The sequence below is a fragment of the Triticum aestivum genome, chromosome 6D (genome assembly GCF_018294505.1).
Source record: "Triticum aestivum cultivar Chinese Spring chromosome 6D, IWGSC CS RefSeq v2.1, whole genome shotgun sequence".
NCBI classification, from domain to species: domain Eukaryota; kingdom Viridiplantae; phylum Streptophyta; class Magnoliopsida; order Poales; family Poaceae; genus Triticum; species Triticum aestivum.
In genome coordinates this window covers 442,363,813-442,384,591 of record NC_057811.1, presented here as the reverse complement: position 1 = coordinate 442,384,591, position 20,779 = coordinate 442,363,813, and the positions used below count along the sequence as shown (strand labels likewise).

Here is a 20,779-nt window from a genome sequence, read left to right as displayed (position 1 = left end):
GTGTGCAGGCGACGGCGACGGTGCCGGCGGCGCGCGCGGCGGCTTCGTTTGGAGGGAGAGGAGAGGGGGGGACAGAGATTCACAGCGCGGGCGAGGTCGAGGCGACGGCGACGCGGGCTGGTGCGGGACGGGGACGGGGACGGGGGCCGGTGCAGGGATGGGGATGGGCCGGCGACGCGGACGGCGCGACGAGGACGGGGGCGGCGCGGAGTCGACGGGGACGGCGCGACGGCGGCGGCGACGGCGCGGGACGGGGTGGCGGCGATGAAGCAGAGAGAAGTGGGAGGAAACTGACGAAATTTTCGTAAGTGTTTCTTATATAGGATGGTCCTTTAGTACCGGTTGGAGCCACCAACCGGTACTAAAGGTCGATTTTGGCCAGGCCAAGCGGCGGGAAGTGCCCACCTTTAGTACCGGGTGGTGGCACCAACCGGTACTAAAAGCCCACCCTTTAGTACCGGTTGGTGCCACCACCCGGTACTAAAGGGTGTGCGCTGCCAGGCGAGGGGCGCAAAAGTTTAGTCCCACCTCGCTAGTTGAGGAGCGCCAGGACCAGTTTATAAGCCCCGACGCGGGCACTGCATTGAGCTCCTCTCAATAGCAGGCCTTCTGGGCCTACCTCTCCTACTCTGCATGTGGGCCTACTGGGCTTGCGGGCCTGCATCCTGGCCCAACTACAGGTTGGGTTTCTAGTCGTATGCAGGCCGCTCTGGCCCAGTAGGTGGGCTTTTTTATTTTCTTATTTTTTGCTTTATTTATTTTTGGTTTATTTATTTTTGAGTTGTTTTTTGCTGTATTTAGAGTTTCTTTGGGAATATTTTTGCTTTAGGTACAAAAAATTACAAACTTTCTGTTAGTGCCGGTAGTTTACAAATTTGAATAGTTTACATTTTGAATTATTTGAAATTTGTGTGAATCACTAGTTTGTGAATAACTTAACTTTGAAAATAGATTTTCAGTGATTCTTTTTTCTTATGTTTAATATTAGTGTGTTTTATCATTATATTCAATTTGGTAATGCTTAGGTTATTTAAAAAATTCAATCCCTTTGTAACGGATGAGTTTTCGTCCGAAACCCTGATACTTCGAAAGAGATTGTCCATTTTATACACGAAGTGCATCCAGTTTTTGCGGTAACCCTCTCTACTTTTTTGCACATGCTATGTGGGTGAAATTATGATACCATGCCAACTTTCAACCTTTTCTGAGTTCATTTGAAATGCTTTTCAATTTCAGGGTCATTTAGCTAAAAAATCAGTAAATGCATGAAAGAATTTGTTTGCACATAAAATTTCTTCGCGTTTCAAATGGCAAAACACATAACTACCCTAACTATTACAGAGATTCCCTCCTGGGTGTGAAACACAGAAGAAAGTGATGATAGTGAAGCCGATCACATCCCAGATCTTTGGGTGTGAAACTTATTCTTCGCGTATGTCCCTTTGCGCCGTAGCCATGGAAAATCTTCATCATTTAACTGGATGCTCGGGTCAATATTCACTGTGAATGGAGCAATTTCATCAAAATTTTCATAATCTTCTGACATGTCTGTCTTGTCATCCACTCCTACGATGTTTCTCTTCCCAGAAAGAACTATGTGGCGCTTTGGCTCATCGTATGATGCATTCGCTTCCTTATATTTTCTTTTTCTCGGCTTGGTAGACATATCCTTCACATAGAAAACCTGTGCCACATCATTAGCTAGGACGAATGGTTCGTCTGCATACGCAAGATTGTTGAGATCCACTGTTGTCATTCCATACTGCGGGTCTTCCGTTACCCCATATCATGTCATATTGACCCATTTGCACCGAAACAAAGGGACCTTCAAATCACGTCCATAGTCAAGTTCCCATATCTCCTCTATGTAACCATAATATGTTTCCTTTCCCGTCTTGGTTGTTGCATCAAAGCGGACACCACTGTTTTGGTTGGTGCTCTTCTTATCTTGGGCGATCGTGTAAAATGTATTACCATTTATCTCGTACCCTTTGAAAGTCATTATATTCGAAGATGGTAACTGGGACAGCGAGTACAGGTCATCTTCAATAGAGGCGTCATGCATGGTACGTGTCTGCAACCAGCCGGCGAAACTCCTGGTTTGTTCACGTGTAATCCAGTCATCAGACCGCTCCGGGTGTTTGGAGCGTAGAAAATTCTTGTGTTCGTCCATATACGGAGCCACCAAGGCGGAATTCTGTATAACTGTGTAGTGTGCTTCAGTGAGAGAATGTCCGTCCATACATATTTTTGATTCCCTCCTAGCGTGCCTTTTCCATCCAGTCTGCCCTTATGCCGCGATTCAGGAACACCAATCGGCTTAAGGTCAGGAATAAAGTCAATACAAAACTCAATGACCTCCTCATTTTCATGGCCCTTGGAGATGCTTCCTTCTGGCCTAGCACGGTTATGAACATATTTCTTTAAGACTCCCATGAACCTCTCAAAGGGGAACATATTGTGTAGAAATACAGGACCCAAAACGCTAATCTCTTCGCATAGGTGAACTAGGACGTGCGTCATGATGTTGAAGAAGGATGGTGGGAACACCAACTCGAAACTGACAAGACATTGCACCAAATCATTCTCTAACCTTGGTATGATTTCTGGATCGATTACCTTCTGAGAGATTGCATTGAGGAATGCACATAGCTTCACAATGGCTAATCGAACGTTATCCGGTAGAAGCCCCCTCAATGCAACCGGAAGCAGTTGCGTCATAATCACGTGGCAGTCATGAGACTTTAGGTTCTGGAACTTTTTCTCTGCCATGTTTATTATTCCCTTTATATTCGACGAGAAGCCAGACGGTACCTTAATACTGAGCAGGCATTCAAAGAAGATTTCCTTCTCTTCTTTGGTAAGAGCGTAGCTGGCATGACCCTGATGTATGCCGTCTTTTCCATGCATACGTTGCTGGTCCTCCCGTGCCTCAGGTGTATCTTTTGTCTTCCCATACACGCCCAAGAAGCCAAGCAGGGTCACGCAAAGATTCTTCGTCACGTGCATCACGTCGATTGCAGAGCGGACCTCTAGGTCTTTCCAATAGGGCAGGTCCCAAAATATAGATTTCTTCTTCCACATGGGTGCGCGTCCGTCAGCGTCATTCGGAACAGGTTGTCCGCCAGGACCCTTTCCAAAGACTACCTTCAAATCCTTGACCATATCATGTACATCAGCACCAGTACGGTGGCGAGGCTTCGTCCGGTGATCCGCCTCACCTTTGAAATGCTTGCCTTTCTTTCTTACGGGATGCCTGCTCGGAAGAAATCGACGATGTCCCAGGTACACATTCTTCCTACAATTGTCCAAATATATACTGTCGGTATCATCCAAACAGTGCGTGCATGCGCGGTATCCCTTGTTTGTCTGTCCTGAAAGGTTACTGAGAGCAGGCCAATCATTGATGGTCACGAACAGCAAGGCCTTTAGGTCAAATTCTTCCCCCATGTGCTCATCCCACGCACGTACACCTGTTCCATTCCACAGCTGTAAGAGTTCTTCAACTAATGGCCTTAGGTACACATCAATGTCGTTGCCGGGTTGCTTAGGGCCTTGGATGAGCACTGGCATCATAATGAACTTCCGCTTCATGCACAACCAAGGAGGAAGGTTATACAAACATAGAGTCACAGGCCAGGTGCTATGGTTGCTGCTCTGCTCCCCAAAAGGATTAATGCCATCTGCGCTTAGACCAAACCATACGTTCCTTGCGTCATCTGCAAACTCCTTCCCGTACTTTCTCTCAATTTTTCTCCACTGCGACCCGTCAGCGGGTACTCTCAACTTTCCGTCTTTCTTACGGTCTTCTCTGTGCCATCGCATCGCCTTGGCATGCTCTTTGTTTTGGAACAAACGTTTCAACCGTGGTATTATAGGAGCATACCACATCACCTTGGCAGGAATCTTCTTCCTGGGGCGCTCGCCCTCGACATCACCAGGGTCATCGCGCCTGATCTTATAGCGCAATGCACCGCATACCGGGCAAGCGTTCAAATCCTCGTACTCACCGCGGTAGAGGATGCAGTCATTAGGGCATGCATGTATCTTCTGCACCTCTAACCCTAGAGGGCAGACAACCTTCTTTGCTTCGTACGTACTCTCGGGCAATTCGTTGTCCTTTGGAAGCATATTCTTTATCATTACCAGCAACTTTCCAAATCCCTTGTCAGATACACCATTCTCTGCCTTCCATTGCAGCAATTCCAGTGTGGTGCCCAACTTTTTCTTGTCAGCTTCGCAATTCGGGTACAACAATTTCTTGTGATCCTCTAACATGCGCTGCAACTTCTTCTTCTCCAAATCACTTGCGCAGTTTCTCTTTGCATCGGCAATGGCCCGACCTAGATCATCAGCGGGCTCATCTGATGCCTCTTCTTCAGCTTCTTCCCGCATTGCCGGCTCAGCTTCTTCCCCCATTGTTGTATCATCGTATTCAGGGAACCCATGGCCAGGATAGTTGTCGTCGTCCTCTTCTTCTTCATTGTCTTCCATCATAACCCCTCTTTCTCCGTGCTTGGTCCAAACATTATAGTGGGGCATGAAACCGGACTTAAACAGGTGGACGTGAATGGTTCTTGACGTAGAGTAATTGTGATCATTCTTACAGACTAAACATGGACAAGGCATAAAACCATCCGCCCGCTTGTTTGCCTCAGCCGCAAGCAGAAAAGTTTGCACGCCATTAATGAACTCGGGAGAGCATCGGTCATCGTACATCCATTGTCGGCTCATCTTCATTACACAACACCGAATAGACCAAATTAATACAAGTTCATACAAGACTTAAATGCAACAAACAAATAACTCTCTAACTAAAGAATTTAAATGCAACAACAAATGCGATCAAGATCGCAACTAAGGTAACAATTGATCCAACAGCATAATGATACCAAGCCTCACTATCAATGGCATATTTTCTAATCTTTCTAATCTTCAAGCGCATTTTCTCCATCTTGATCTTGTGATCATCGACGACATCGGCAACATGCAACTCCAATTCCATCTTCTCCCCCTCAATTCTTTTCAATTTTTCTTTCAAATACTCGTTTTCTCTTTCAACTAAATTTAACCTCTCGACAATAGGGTCGGTTGGAATTTCCGGTTCACAAACCTCCTAGACAAAAATATCTATGTCAACTTGATGGGCATAATTTGTCATAAACACGAAATGCAACAACTAGTTTTAAAAGAGAATATACCACATCCGAATCATAACAAGGACGAGGGCCGACGGGGACGGATATCAAAACCATGGCACTATGTATAACAAACAACGTACGGGTAAGATAATTATACGAGTAACTATATATCCAAATCACACAAACATCAATTTGGTAATGTAAAACATTCATGAACAAGAGGCTCACCACAAGGTGGTGCCGGCGACGGAACGGTGCGGGCGATCGACTGTGGTTACGACGGAGATTTAGAAGGCACTAAGTAAACCACACCTACATATGCAAACTAAGTGTTAGTTTTGACCACAAATTGCATATAAATCAAATACTAGCACATATATTTTCTACCAAATTACTAAACTCATAAATTAATCACTATACAAAGCATTGCAAGAGCTAATCTAGCAATGAGAGATGAAAGGACAAAGTTGCTAACCTTTGTGATCATTTGAATGGATGGGGGCCTTCAAATCTTGACAAATTTTGGGCAAAATGCGTGATGAGCTCGAGAGGAAGAGGGGAAGAACAGAGAGGAGAGGGGAAAGGGGAAGAACAGAGCGAGCTCGGGTGGACGAAGGGCTTATGTAGGACGACCTTTAGCACCGGTTCGTGCCATGAACCGGTACTAAAGGTGCTGGAGGGGCCCCGGACTGACAACATCCTGCCACCACTCACTTTAGTACCGGTCCGTGGCACGAACCGGTGCTAAAGGTCGGCCACGAACCGGTACTAATGAAAGCGGCTGGCTAGCCGTTGGAACCGGCACTAATGCACACATTAGTGCCGGCTCAAAAGCAAACCGGCACTAATGTGCTTGACATTTGACCCTTTTTCTACTAATGCCAGCGAGAAATGTCCCACTACGGACCGCGGGAAACCCGAGCGGGAAGGGGAGGGTCCAGTAGGAAAAGAGAAGGGTGCGTTGTGGGGTGAGATTTTTGTGTTGGGGCCGCCCGTTGAAGATAACATGGTGATAGTCCAAACAACCATGTTTTTTCACACGTATAGGTTGGATTTGGGGGAGCTCAGACTGTCCGATGGTTGGATTTTGGGGAGCCCATTGGGCGCACGTTTGATGTCCGAACACCCCTGGGCGTATGAGAAAAAAAATGAGTTTCAACCTTGGGGACGACCTTAATCATTTGTTTGGTTCATGTATATGAATTGTAGCTCGTAGCAACACACGTGCATTCTGCTAGTGTTATCTAATGTGCCTGTCCATCCTCCCAAAGATATATATTTGACATAGTTTATTGAACCACTAGAATTTTTATGCTCACGTTGCATGGACTAGGAGGGTCCAAAAGGTGGATGCATTTCAATTATGTCCACAAGTCCTCTTCTGTGGAACGTTTGAAGTCCTCCATCTTTTAGGATTTGGGGACGAAATCTATCTTGTCCTATCTTCTCTTTTGGAATGAGCGGACCGGTTGGATTTATCGAGTAGGTCGTAGGTCATGAGTGTTGTTGACATGGAATTCAAATTGAGGATTGCATATCTATAGATGTTTGTTGTCGGTTTGTGCTATTCGAATAGGCTTCACTATTTATCATTCGTTCTTTTTTTTAATCCAATCCACGAAGAACGGTCATCCTTGCTGGAAGTAGACCTCCTTGCACCATTTGGCATAAGCGCATGGATTGCCACAGGTTGGTTGAATCCTCATCATTTGCTAGCTTCGTTTTGATTTTTCTCAACCAAAATTCAATAATCCCACAATAAAGGTGCCCCCAGTTGCTGAATATAAGATTTTCATTTTGGGGAAAAAATACAAGAATTTCATTACGAAGTTATCCATCCTAAGTGTAAAACCGAATGGCAATTGGTGCCATGGAGTGCGTCTAGCGCACATGTCATGATGTTTTTTGTAATATAAATTTAACTTATTTGAAAATTGCGTAATAAGCCAATAGCAACTTAGCACGTTACATGTCTTGTCGATGTGATATTAATATGATTTACTTGCCATGACTTGTGAGTACATGAAAAGGAGATGCTATTCAGAATCGGAAAACAACATGTGCTGCAGGCCTCGAAGCCGACATACTACTGATTTTGGTTGCGTTCTATTCTTGCATGGGCTACTTATCTTCATGCATATTTATTGGGTGCAACGAGCATAATTATGTGTAGCATGCGGTGATCTCGAGAACGATCAGTCTTGGCAGCCGACGAACTCGTAGTCGACGATGAGGTGGCCGTTGGCGACGCCGCCTCCGTCGGTGTCGATCCGGCGGAACACGGCGGCGTCAAGGTCGAGCCCGCCGTTGTCGCACTGGTCCACCACCCTCGCCACCGTCCGCGCGCCCGTCGCCCTGTTCGTCACCTGGCGACACATGTCCCACCGATCAAACAACACGCGATCCATAATAAAGCTAACCATTTTCTCATGGAAATCATCCATGGACGGAGATCGAAAAGCATATGAGTACGTACCTTGAGGCAGCGACCGCAGGACGACTGGCCGTGCGCCCCGGCAGGGCCGCAGAACGCCGTCCAGCCGAACCTCTGCCGCCACGCCAGCGGCTTGTCGGCGTCCCACGTCGCGCAGTAGACGCTGGCGACGCGCAGGTCCCAGTTGATCTTCTCTGGGTTGTACAGGTTGTACGTCGCCGCCACGCCGCTCGCTCGCTGCGCCGCCGCCCCGTTGGCGGACAGGCAGACCATGACCAATGCCATGAGAACCAACACCAACACCGGCATCCTCGTGCCACCGACGGCGACCTCCATTGCCATGCCTCTTTCTAGCTAGTTACTGCAGCAGCTAGTTATTAGTGCCTAATTGGCCAATCAGCTGCTGCTAATGTGGTACTTGAGTAGTTGTGTATTGCTCAGTTTGCGATTGGCCGTATTTATAGACTCTGATTCTGACACCAGCTTCAAGCTGGGGATTGTAATCATCGCCTCCACTTGATTATAATTTTAATCTCGGTAAGCATGCACCTGCAGTGTATGTATCAAATTAGTACTATAGTTTATTCGATGCGACATAAGAGGTTACACAAACTATGCTTTGGTCACTTAAACTCATGCTGTGAGTTTGTTGTTTAGCTTTTCCAAGATACGAAAATATACAAGTATTTCTCCTTATGTTGCTTCAATGATGTGAGTGCGCCAAATCTTTGCCTCGGTTGATTGTGACCTTTGTCAATTCCAAGTTGCTCATTGGACAAAGGTGCTTCAAAGTTTATGCCAATAATTTGTACTCAGTGTTGGCACTGGCCTCTCCTTTTTTTTTTTTCATTTGCAAATGATTCACCTTATGTTCTTCGTAAATAGCGTTCCAGTCTGCCTAATGTTTTTAGAATAACCAACAACCAATTAAGTATATTTACATCCTAATATTACTTCGCCATGTTGTTGTAGTTTTGTTTCTTAATGGATGCATTCTTCAATCATCTTAATTTTGTTTCTGTTAAAGAGCTTAGATTAAAACTCGACTCAACTTGTTAGTAATCAAGTTCAAGTCGAGTCGAGCCGCAAGTTTCTGAGTTTAAATTCAGCCTTACTGGAGGTATTGGACTGCATCTCAGTTTTAATTGCAACCCTCAAGTATCAACCTCTGTGAAAGAGCCACCACGCCATCATCAAAACTGCTTGAGATATAGAAGTTTTTGTAATTATTTTGTCAGCTTTCTAAATGATGCTTTTCTCGTTATGTTTCAACAAGGATGATTGTATCCGACAATGATATGTGAACGCCAAATCCTTGCTTTGGTTGTTTGTGAGACGTGTTGCCAATTCCATGTTGCTCATTGGTTAATTGTGTTTCAAAAAACTTATGCTAGGAATTTTTAGTCATTGTTGACGTCAGCTCTCTCTTTTTGTTAGTTTTGCAGCTGATCGTTGGCACTAAAATTTACTGGTTCTTATATTAACCTGCATTTATTTGCCTACTTGCATGGATAGCTAGGCAAATGAAAGCTTCCCATCTGTATTTTTCTTCTTACATTACCGCTGATAACAGGCAATGATAAAACTGAGAGAGATCAACCAAATGTGGTTACTATAAGAGTTGAGTAACTCTCAAAAGAAAATATAAGAGTTGAGCTGCCAGTCCGCATCAGCTAGGTAATACACGCTGGCTGTTTGGATCACATATCAACCGCATATGCAAGTAAATATGACACGTCAATCTTAACAAATTTGACGGTCAGTGACCAGCATTTAAGCAATGCAGAACATAAGTTACACCACCAAGTGAAACATAGGACGAAATAGGCTCATTGTAAGTGATGTTACCTCTATTAGCACTTATTTTTCCTGAAATTCCCTTAGTTTTTTCTTCCTCCGATCCACGAATGGTAGTTTTGGAAAGGAAGTTCACTTGTTCGTTAGGCTGTGAGTGTAGTTGTCATGTGGCCATAATAGGAGGCTTCCAATTAGAGTGGCCCAGGCGCCCAGCCTGGGTCGCTCTGGGGGAGGGGAGTGTGAGGCCCTCTCTTCTCGCTAGAGGATGGCGGCGGTGGGGCTGCCTTCTCATGCGAGGAGCTCTCCTGATCATATGCCTGCGATGTACAAGATGGGGCTTGGATGCCGAGACGGTCATGCCACAGTGTCGCGTGGGCAGCGGCGGATGGCATGGATGGCCTTCTGCGCCTAGATGTTGTTCTTTTAGGGTTGTCTATGTGTAGTGATCGATTGTTAGCTTCGTCTCGGAGGTTGATCGGTGGCCTAGTCAGCGCTGATGTGGTAGCCATGGTGGCGACATGAAGTGATGCAGCGACAGTTCGGGGTGGTGCGGCTACGGTCTGTGACGACCATGAAGTTTACGTTGTGCCTCGGCACGTTGTAATCATCGGCCTCTACCAAAGTGGCTCTGGAGCACGCGAGTGAGTTGAACCTGCTGATGACGTTCGGCTCTCCGCATTCTATGATAGTTTTGTCTTTGTAAGCATGAATTTGGGCGAATGTCCATGTTAGGGATATGCATGGAAGCATGCAGCTGCCTCCATGCATGTATGCATGGAACAGTTGATTTCAATTTCTCTTGATCAGGGTGTGTGTGCCCCTCCATGGGCAACAAACGATGATTTTGCTTTGGTGGTGCCTTTTGAGCACTGGGTTTAAAACCAAGGTCTGGCTTTCCGTGGTTGCACCCCGCAATGGTTGTGTTTATGCGTGGTATCCCTGTTTTTCTTTGTGGGGGACATTGTATCCTTGTTGAAGACATTTCTTTGGAATCTACTAAGACATGCTCTTCAAGGTGAAAACCCAAACTATGGCCCTTAGTGGTGGGATTCGACGACACTGGCGCCTGCACATCATTTCTTTCTTGGAGGCGCTGCTTTTGAAAATCCTTTTCGTAGTTCGTGTGTTATATAGGACTGTAGATGTTGTTGTTGCTTATCTGTTCTAAGTTGTCAACTGTGCCGAGTTTTTGCCCTTCCTCTTCTTTTAACCTTTTTGATTGTGCGCATCTTTGATGTCTCGATTTGATGTTGGGCCAGCTATAATTGGTATCATCTTAACATTAATATATTATACCCTTTACTGGAAAGGGTGTGTCTAGAACTCAGTCGACTGAGACTTAACGAAGTCTCAGTCGAGTGATGTCAGCGTGTTTTTTTTTGCTACAAGCGGCATGACTGGATGCTACAAACGGCGACGAAAAATGTTGCGACGATATTGCAAGCAACAACAATAAATGATACAACCGTTCTAACTGAAATGCTACAACTGTCAATGAAGGATGTTGCAACCGATGAGATGACGTGATACAACCGATGAGGAACGACATGCTACAACCAACAAGACGAATGTCGCAACCATAGGAAAAAATGTTGCAAACGATGGCATAAAATGCTGCATGGTCGACTGAGACTTGGTTAAATCTCAGTCGACTGATTTTTAGCAAGCCCGTACTGGAAAATATGACCGTGGTAATAAGGAGGGTGCACGCATCGTAGACGAACTGTTATTAGCATGTCGACTGAATCATTTGCTCGAACAATGAACGATGGAACAAGAACAATTCAGATATATACATAGTTAGAGATGTTTAATCTGATTCTGAACTACAACCTCCGTCCGGAATTAATGACCATCGCAATTCCAAATGGAGGGAGTACTAAAAAAATAAAGTTACAATGGCTGCTCGGCTAGCTCCAGCGGCCCGAGCGACGCCGCCCCGAGCCTGGTGGCGTTGACGTAGTCCTGCGGCGCGTGCGGCGGCAGCCCCGGCATCACCAGCGCGGCGACCCTGGCCAGCCGCATCAACCACCCCTCAGTGTACTCCGGCCCCTCCGCGTAGCCGATGAGGAAGCTCCGGGCGAGCTCCCACCACGCGTTCACCAGCTTGGGCGCCACCGCCAGCACCGAGAAATAGTTCTTATTGGGCTCCTCCGCGGTCACCTGCTTTTCAAAATTCAAACCTGTCTGTCAGCTGGTACAGTCTTGGTGGGATCCACCAAGAAAATGAATCTGTGGTCTCTTATCCAAAAGTGCAGTGAGATGAGGTTCTTGCTTCTAAGCCATGATTTGCTTGCCTTGCCTTGAAAGTTTAATCCTGTTACAGCATCACATGCATTCCTTCTACTAGTATCTATCTATCCATCTTAAGTATTACCTCCTTCTCAAAAACACGTGTATAGATATATCTGTATCTAGACCAATGTAAGATAAGTAATTCAGGACGAAGGGGGTATAACATATTTTTTCTGGTAGTATCTGGTAGAGAAATGGTGCATTTCCTTGTTGCAAAAAAGAAAAAATCGATTTTGGAAAAAAAAAAGAGATCCTTCAAAAAAATGAAGTGAGTGACTGGACGGACCTGTCCTCTGTAGAAGCTGTCGAAGTAGAGGCAGGTCCCGAAGTGCTTGAAGAGGAGGGTGGAGTCGTCGTAGGGCACACGGGGCACGATGTCGTTGCAGTAGACGAACCTGAAGTACCGGCTGGGGTTCTCTAGGTGCGGCGCCATGAACGCCCCGAGCCGCTCGTCGCCCACGCGGGGCTGCCCGAACGTGTACACGCCCTGCAGCCTCCCCAGCACGGCCTCCTCCCCGTGCAGCGCCAGCACCGTCGGGAACAGCACGGCCAGCGCGCCGCCCAGGCTGTGCCCGGCCACCGCGAACCGGGCGCCCGGGCTGCCGTCCAGGAACGCCCTGAGCCTCTCGCGGATGGCGTAATACGCGAACGGCCTGCCGTCGCCGGCGCCCGTGGGGTCGGCGACGTCCCTCGGCCAGCCGCCGCCGCGCCGCTGCAGGCCCAGCGCCTTCATGAAGCCGCCGTGGACGCGGCAGCCGGCGCCCGCGCCCGGGAGCTCGTACCAGGAGAAGTCCACGTCCGTGCACCACTGCTCCGTGTCGAACGGCTTGGTCCCGCAGAAGGCCACCACCGCCAGCGTCGCGTCCGGCGCTGGCGCGTCCGCCAGCATGAACGCCTGCGTCGTGTAGTCCCCCTCGAAGTCTGCAATGACGATATAGATCCACGCACCAGAGCGCGACACGCCATTAGTTAAGCCATGCACGCATGCATCGTCACGCATGAGATGACCGAAGATGGCGGAGTTGTTGGTTGGCTTACCGTTCCAGCAGTTGTAGAAGCCCAGGAACTCCATGTGCCAGTGGTTCTGGACGACGCTGCTGATGACGAGCTCGTTCTCGTAGGACAGCTTCGCCGCCATGATCGACAGGGCGGCGTGGTAGTTGCTGTCCCCGGGTTTGATCTTCTTGTCGAGCTCGACCCTCGTGTCGAGCAGCCCGATGCAGGATCGGTAGTTCAGGGACGCTCTGTCAGGCATTTTCACCTTCCCTGCAGTACCACACAACATACGTACTTTACTTGTCATTTTGTCACACGCAACTCGCTCTGTGAGTGTGTGACAATGTATATATCGGGGCAATAATTCTTAGAACTGGTGCTCAATCAATCAATTAGGGGTTGTCCTCTTCAGGACGCAATCGTCAACATTCGGAATAGTAAGCTGGACTGCTATTGCAGAATAGTATGATTCATCAGTTTCAAGTATGAAAAACGACCATTTATCAGTTTTTAGAAAACGACTTCTAATTTCTGGTTTTATGGTAGGCAGTCTCTAGTCAAAGACTGGTCCTGAAAATATGTGTTCTTAATTCGTTGAAGAATCAGCGGTTCAGCGGCACACAAGATACATATTAGCAGGTCAAAATCCAACATACTCCCTCAGTTTCTGTTTACCGTATGATACTCCTAATTGATAACTACGTATGACTTTCCACCCGCATACCAAGAGCTACGTTTTTTTTTAGAAAAATAGGGAGTGATCCCCGGCTCCATTAACCAGAATGAAACCATGAGTAACCGTATATACCAAGAGTACTAAAATAAGTATGAACTCATAAATCTGCAAGGAGATATTAGTAGCTAGCTTGGAGGCACTCCTTTTCTTAGTTTGCATGGAGTAGCATCAAATTAATATGCAAGTTAGGTACTCCCTCCGTTTCACAATACATGACTTTCATTTATCAAAATATAGATGTATCTAGACATGTTTTAGTATATAGGTACATCCATTTTTGAACAAATAGAAGTCAAGTATTTTAAAACGGAGGGAGTAGGTTGGTTGATCGCATCGCTGCCGGTAAAATTGCAACGTAAGATTGCCCGAGGCTGCTGGAATGAATGTTCATGTCCACCCTTCGAACAAAATCAGCGGACAAGAGAACTAGTTGAAAGCGAAAGCATCATAAATACAATCAATCAAATCCATGGGGTCAAGAGACAACAGTTCGATCGATCCACCGGCCGTCCTTCCACAGGACGATCGATCGATGCTGATGACTGATGAAGAACAACGTACGCCAAATCGAACGTACGCGACGTACCATGCAGGGCGTTGGCGAGGAGCGGGAGGACGCCGCCGCCGTTCTCGTTGAGGAGGTTCATCCAGTACTCGGCCGCCCGCCCCAGCAGCGCCACGGGCCGCTTGGCCCACAGCAGCAGCATCTGCGCCACCAGCGACACGAACACGGCCCACCGCCGCCGCGCCGACCCGATCTCCGTGCCCGCGGGGCAGTCCACGGCGCCGTTCTCCGCGACGTTGGGCGACCACAGGAGGTGGACGAGGTCGCGCACCCCGCCCTTCTCCGGCCGCAGCTCCATGAAGTCGCCGTTGCAGAAGCCTCCTCCTCCTCCGCCGTCGACGCCATCGCCGTCGGAGGCCATGCCTAACGTTCGACGTCGGCACGACCGGAGCCGAGGACCTATCGGTCGACGGTGCGTTGGAAGGTGGGACGCGCGCGCGGTCGAACTGGTTGCCGTTCCGGCACGTCGTATATATAGAAGCAGTGTGAAAGATGGATGAAATTAATTACCGGACCATTTTTTATGGGAAACTCGACTGGTCAATCCATATCCTCGTTCAATAAATATGGGACTCTTATATTGCGAGAGATGGGCAGCTAGGTGGCCTGGCTGTGTTGCAAAAACCGCACGAAGTTATGAAAACAACAGAGAAATCCCGATTGGTTGGCATTGTTGTTATATCATTGTCTATGTCCATTATCATTGCCGACGTATATATAATTGGACGTACACTGGCTGTCAGAGGTACTACACACGAACACGACGGTGATAATGGAGCAGAGCCTTTGACTGGACGCGGACGCGAGGACGCAGCAAATGGATGGATGGATGCGCATGGAAGCAAGAGCATGGGAGTGGAAAGCTTATGCTTGGAAGCCACCTCCATGTCCACGACTAGAATGCTAGCTACCTAGCGGCTCTTGCTTGATTCCCTCACTGGTTGTTACGTGAGAGTTGGTACATGGAATGATGAATGATCGATGGGAATGTGGTCATTGTGGTGGGGCATGCATGGTCATGGCTAGCTAAGCTACCATTATATGCGCCTCTCCTTGCCGTGCAATTCGCGGGCTCCTGACGCGGAGAACATTTCGTCAGATATGGTGTGCGAGGGAAGGCCGTGGGACTGGGGAAACATTCGTTGAGTCGATATATACAAGAAGTTTCTAAGATATTTTTGCTAGGCTCGTAGATATTAAGTACATGTTTGGTTTGGTTCATGATTAATAATATTGCCACAGCTAGGCATAGAAGAAATGTCCCTCACATGCAAAGTGGGATGAACGAGATGGCCTCCGCAAACGTGGCAGCTGATTGGCAAAATACTCCTATAAAGGATGCTTGAGTACATGCCTCCTGGAGGCTTGGCCGCGTGAGAGTGCACTCCGTGACGTCCATTTTGCGTCGGCCTCGTGCCGCTAGCTCCCTGGGGAATTCTGCGTCGTCCGATCTGTCCGGACGTGCGACAGTCGCCCATCTTTCTGGGGTCCATGACACGTGGGCCGCAGGCGTGATTGAAGATACCTCTCTGTAGTCGTTTTTGTCGTGCCCGCATGCGCCCTCTCGCGCGCTGCCCTGCGCAAGACGGAGAGGTTGGGTCACGTATGCGTCCTTATGGACGACTTTGCTCGTAGGCATGGGTTATTAGGTCGGTGGTGTCTTACTGGGCGAGGCGCTGCACGGCGAGGGCAACCTCGAGGTGGACGTTCTCCGGTGCAACGGCGGCAGTCGCAGGGCCACTAGTGCGTGGCAGAGGTTATCGCCGTAGAGGTCAGTGAGGGTGGCGGGCAACGTGGAACCTAGGTGCTTGGGCTGAAGGCGTATGCTAGGTCGTCCATGAGCTTCGTGACGATGGTAAACTTGTCGGAGAAGGTGACGAAGGCCTCGTGGAACCAAGAGACGAAGCTGACATTGAAGAGGCCTTTCATCCTGGCGGCCGCCAGCACCATGCGGAGGCGTTGCTCGGTGTCGGGTTGTAGCCTGGCGTCATGGACCATCTGGCACAGCCGCCTGCTGCTTGCGAGGATCTCCTCCATGTGTCTGAATCCTGGGCACTTGATCTTGAGATTGGAGGAATCACTCTTTCCCTTGGTCTAGGTGTGTAGGTGCATGCAATTTTGTAAACTGATTCGAGTGGAGGGGCGCCTTATATGAGAGTGCAAGCTACGTCGTGTTCACATGTGTGTTGGCCATGTCGCCGAGGAGACTACTCCTTGATCCGTGCTATCCGGAATCGACTGGCTACATGCTGGTTCTCCCATCAGTTCCCTCGACATGCAGCCATTGTACGTATCAGGAATTGTTTCTCCTCGACTTCTTCACCCTCTCTTTCGTTTGAATTCAAACTGCAATCGTTTCACACTCTTTTTCAAATTTCACATCCTCCTTCAATAATCATGCTACTTTCACTCAAACTAGCCACGTACTCCTACCCATATAAGATATTCAATCTGTGTCATTTGTTTATGTTAACTATTATCCATGATATTATGTGAATGTGGACTGCACAACATTTAGCCCCTATGGACTTCAAGGATGTTACTATCATCGTGAAGCAGGGGAGTTGATGTATTATGGTGGCATAAGCTAAATTTGACTAGGAGTTGATTGAATTGAGTGAAATTATGGCTCAAATAAAATATTGGCATTATTCATAACCCTAAATTATCATTTAGGGATTATTCTGAAACCAAAATTGAGTGACAAAAATATGTGCTACATCATGTTTAATGTCATAAACTCCAAATATTGTTCAACCCTATAGTTAAATTGGGAACTAAAATTGAATCCTAAAAGAGTTAGGAATAGAATAAATATCCCAAAATAGGGTCACATTTATTTAGTTAATTTGGGCTGAAAATTATGTTCCGGAGTGCCAAATATCCTTTAAACCCTTATAAATTTTTCCCAAAAGGATTCAAGTGAATTTGATTTTTGAATCAATTCAAATTTAAAAAGGGAATAATTGAAATATTCCAAATAAGGCAACAAATTTATTAATATTTTGGGGGAAAATAATTTTCCCTTAGCCGTCAATATTATCTTGAGTCTGTGTAAAATTCCCAAAATGAATTGAGGCACTTTGGTTTTTTGAATCAATCGCAAATTCAAAAGGGAAAACAAAACAGAAAAAGGAAAGACAAATAAAAACGTAAACCTATCTAGCCCTAGCCACTAGGCCCAGCCCATTAGGCCTACCCCTACCTAATGCCTACCGTATCTAGCCCTAGCCACTAGGCCCAGCCCACTAGGCCTACCCCTACCTAATGCCTACGTGCGCAGCGCGACAACAATAGCGCAATGGTTGAGCCCATTTAACTCGGTTGAGTCTAACCGGCACAGAGGCATGACAGTTGTCCAATTTAAGCAATGATCAGCGGCTCCAAGCATTTATCCTATCCCTCTCGCCTTTGGGACACTGACCAGTAGGACCCACGCGCCAGGGTCATCCCTGACCTCCCGCAATGGTCGTGTGCACGACCAGGGCGCCCACAGATTGTGCATGCCCCACTATCCCCATGATTTCGAGTACAACAAGCCACACCTCCATGCCCATTTAAATTATCAGCCCCCCCACCTTCTCCAAAAGGTCCTTGGAAGCCCACAAAATCATTGCCAGGACACTGTGAATCAACCTCACGACACCACCTCTGTCGCCGTCATCTACCAACTATTCTGACAACTCCTTCCCTCGACCATTCGCATATGTTTAATGTACTCTGCATGCCCAGGAATGCTAGTGAGCACATTCTCAACCTCACCCGAACACTGCATCATCACGCAGACGATTCAGACGAGGTGAGACATCCCCTCCCCTTTCTGTTGCATGTCGACTTCTTGATGGCGCTTCGCATCCTCCTGACCACCTAATCTACCCGAGGGAGCCATAACTATCGAATTCGACTTAGTCCCAAAGCTTGTCGGAGCTAGCACTGCTCCAACAGGTCACCACTGTCACCTGAGGACGCACTCGACGCATCCGAGGTCACCTCCAGACACGCCGCATCGCTCCACAGATAGCCTTGCCTTTCCTGTCACTGAGGATCACTAGAGAGGAACCCACGACGAATCTCGATCGTCATCACCACCGCCCACGTCGTCTCCAGAGAAATTGTGCCGCCCGGTGAGCTCTCGCTGCCTCAATCGTTCGATCATGCATGGACGACCAGGATTAGAAACTGGCTGAACCTGTATGAGCCAATAAGGCGTCGATGGGTGGCTGAAGCGGTAACGTCCAACCAGGATGTCCCACGTTGCCCACTAATCCGGGCTCTCCGAGGCTCATTAAATCTGAAGGCTGAGATTCATTCCCTTCCTTAAGAACTAGTGGATTTAAAATAATAAAACAATGAACCCTGACACTTTTGCAGACTAGCCCCTTCTCTTAGAAATATCATAACTTTTTATCCACAACTCCTATTGAGGTGATTCTTTTTACATATTGAACCTCATGGAGTGCTCACCAGAACCAGTTACATTCAATTTTCCACATTTAAAACATGAATCTATTCAAATTGAATTAAAACCTTTAGTAGGCCCTAATTTGTAAGTTATGAATCCAATTTGAGTGAAACCTTTTGCACTATGTTCACATTGATCAGTAGTATCCAGTAGAGCAATAGTTTCACAAATTTTAACCTCTGAAAATAGAATTTATTCAAATTTGAATTCAAACTTCAATTGAACCTATTGAAAACCACAAACCCAAGTGGGTGAAACTTTTTGCAAAATGGTCCTGATAACTTAAAATTTTAAATGGACTCATTGAAATAAAAATGGGACAAACTAAATCTAAATTCAAATAAAACTGAAGCAGCGCAAGTGAAAAGTGGTGCTATGGCATAGGTTTTAGAATCAAATTCAAATTGATATTTAAGTTGATTATAACTTTTGATTTATGAATCTAAAATTAATGATTATTTTTGCTTTGTATTCCAAAAATTGAAAACATATTTTAGAACTAGTTTGACCCAAATTTGATTTAAGAAATTTAAACTTATTTGAATTCAAATTCAAACTTAATTTCAACAAAGAATGCAAACCACAAGTCCAGATCAATTGAGACTTCTTGGAAATGAATTTCACAAGTCAACATTGATCAAATCTATCCATTTGAAGCTAAATTCAACTTTTGAAATTTCAAATGCAAACTCAAATTGAATTAAAACTAAGTTTGAACCATAACTTTAAATCAAGTTAAAATTCAACTGAAACCTTGAATATGAATTCAAATGTGGGAATCCAAATAAAAAATTTGAATCATTTGAACCAATTAAGATTTATCAAATTGGAACCAAATTTAAATAAGAAGTTCAATTTTGAAACCAAATTAAATTTAAATATGAAATTCAAATTTTAATTAAACTTTAGTTGAACTTAAACCATAACACAAACACCAAATGAGATTAATTTATTTACAGCTACATTATACACCCAACTTAGTTATGTTATTGTTGGTTGATTTGAATGGTATAGAATGGTTGTTTATGTGATTTATTTTTTACGATATATTGTTTGGAGAGGGAAGTGTAGCTTTGCCAAAAATCATGAGAGCAAAGGACTTCATCATTTGCTGGATTGTGTGTGTGTGTGTGTGTGTGGGTGGGTGGGTGCGTGCGTGCGTGTGTGAAGAACTTTAATTTCCAGTCAAGTTGCACTTGTGATAATACTTTCCCCATATTTCACTATGTTGCAATGATATGTTGAACCTAATGTAGGATAGCCATGTTTAGCATGATTTTGATGATCCTTGTTGCCACTTGGGCATCATTAATTTGTGTGATTATGTGCCCAGCTTTGCTACGGGATACGAGATTGAGTGTAACGCTCACGATGCGGCTATATCTCCCACGTGTCGAGGCACGACTTAGAGGCATAACCGCATTGTGGTTTTGTCGCAAAAAGGGTCATCTTCACACAATCCCATGTAATGAACAAGAATGGGATAACGAGAGTTGGCTTACAATCGCCACTTCACACAATACATAAATATAATTCATACATCATCCAAAATCCACACATAGACCGACTACGGTAAAATCCAAATGAAAATAAGATAACCCCAAATGCTAGATCCCCGATCGTCCCAACTGGGCTCCACTACTGATCATCAGGAAAAGAAACATAGTAACGACCACGTTCCTCATTGAACTCCCACTTGAGCTCGGTTGCGTCATCTGCACTGGCATCGTCGGCACCTGCAACTGTTTGGTAGAATCTGTGAGTCACGAGGACTTAGCAATCTCACACCCGCGAGATCAAGACTATTTAAGCTTATAGGAAAGGATGGTGTAATGAGGTGGAGCTGCAGCAGGCACTAAGCATATATGGTGGCTAACATATGCAAATGAGAGCGAGAAGAGAAGCAACGCAACGGTCGCGAAGCTAGAAATGATCAAGAAGTGATCCTGAAACTACTTACGCTCATGCATAACTCAAACCGTGTTCACTTCCCGGACTCCGCCGAGAAGAGACCATCACGGCTACGCACACAGTTGATGTATTTTAATTGATCAAGTGACAAGTTCTCTACAACCGGACATTAACAAATTCCCATCTGCCTCATAACCGCGGGCATGGCTTTCGAAAGATAATACCCTGCAGGGGTGTTCCAACTTAGCCCATTATAAGCTCTCACGGTCAACGAAGGATAAACCTTCTCCCGGAAAGACCCGATCAGTCTCGGAATTCTGGTTTACAAGACATTTTGACAATGGTAAAACAAGACCAGCAAAGCCGCCCGAATGTGCCGACAAATCCCGATAGGAGCTGCACAAATCTCGTTCTCAGGGCACACCGGATAAGTCAAGCTACG

General features: G+C 46.4%; 2 protein-coding genes and 1 pseudogene across 2 annotated transcripts; all 3 read right to left on the bottom strand.

Annotated features, from left to right (window-relative positions):
• Positions 1-1,423: 1,423 nt before the first annotated feature.
• On the bottom strand, positions 1,424-4,734 carry LOC123146398 (uncharacterized; annotated as a pseudogene).
• A 2,602-nt stretch (positions 4,735-7,336) lies between these two features.
• Positions 7,337-7,917, bottom strand: LOC123141890 (pathogenesis-related protein PR-4). Its single transcript, XM_044560958.1, has 2 exons — positions 7,618-7,917; positions 7,337-7,507 (listed from the first exon to the last, which is right to left on the bottom strand). Exons 1-2 carry the CDS (start codon positions 7,915-7,917, stop codon positions 7,337-7,339), a joined length of 471 nt encoding a protein of 156 aa, XP_044416893.1.
• A 3,176-nt stretch (positions 7,918-11,093) lies between these two features.
• LOC123145696 (triacylglycerol lipase OBL1) lies at positions 11,094-14,622 on the bottom strand. Its single transcript, XM_044565168.1, has 4 exons — positions 13,986-14,622; positions 12,706-12,933; positions 11,954-12,588; positions 11,094-11,535 (listed from the first exon to the last, which is right to left on the bottom strand). The coding sequence occupies exons 1-4, from the start codon at positions 14,323-14,325 to the stop codon at positions 11,266-11,268; spliced, it is 1,473 nt and encodes a 490-aa protein (XP_044421103.1). The 5' UTR covers positions 14,326-14,622; the 3' UTR covers positions 11,094-11,265.
• Between the last annotated feature and the right edge of the window lie 6,157 nt (positions 14,623-20,779).

Bases quoted from the DNA above. Each gene is read 5' to 3' on its own strand.
- LOC123145696 (XM_044565168.1), bottom strand. From the start codon at position 14,325: ATGGCCTCCGACGGCGATGGCGTCGACGGCGGAGGAGGAGGAGGCTTC. The intron at 12,934-13,985 runs GTACGTCGCGTA...GTGGTACTGCAG, and splicing joins CCTCGCCAACGCCCTGCATG to GGAAGGTGAAAATGCCTGAC. The intron at 11,536-11,953 runs GTCCGTCCAGTC...TTTGAAAAGCAG, and splicing joins ACAGCTTCTACAGAGGACAG to GTGACCGCGGAGGAGCCCAA.
- LOC123141890 (XM_044560958.1), bottom strand. From the start codon at position 7,917: ATGGCAATGGAGGTCGCCGTCGGTGGCACGAGGATGCCGGTGTTGGTG. The intron at 7,508-7,617 runs GTACGTACTCAT...ATGTGTCGCCAG, and splicing joins CCTGCGGTCGCTGCCTCAAG to GTGACGAACAGGGCGACGGG.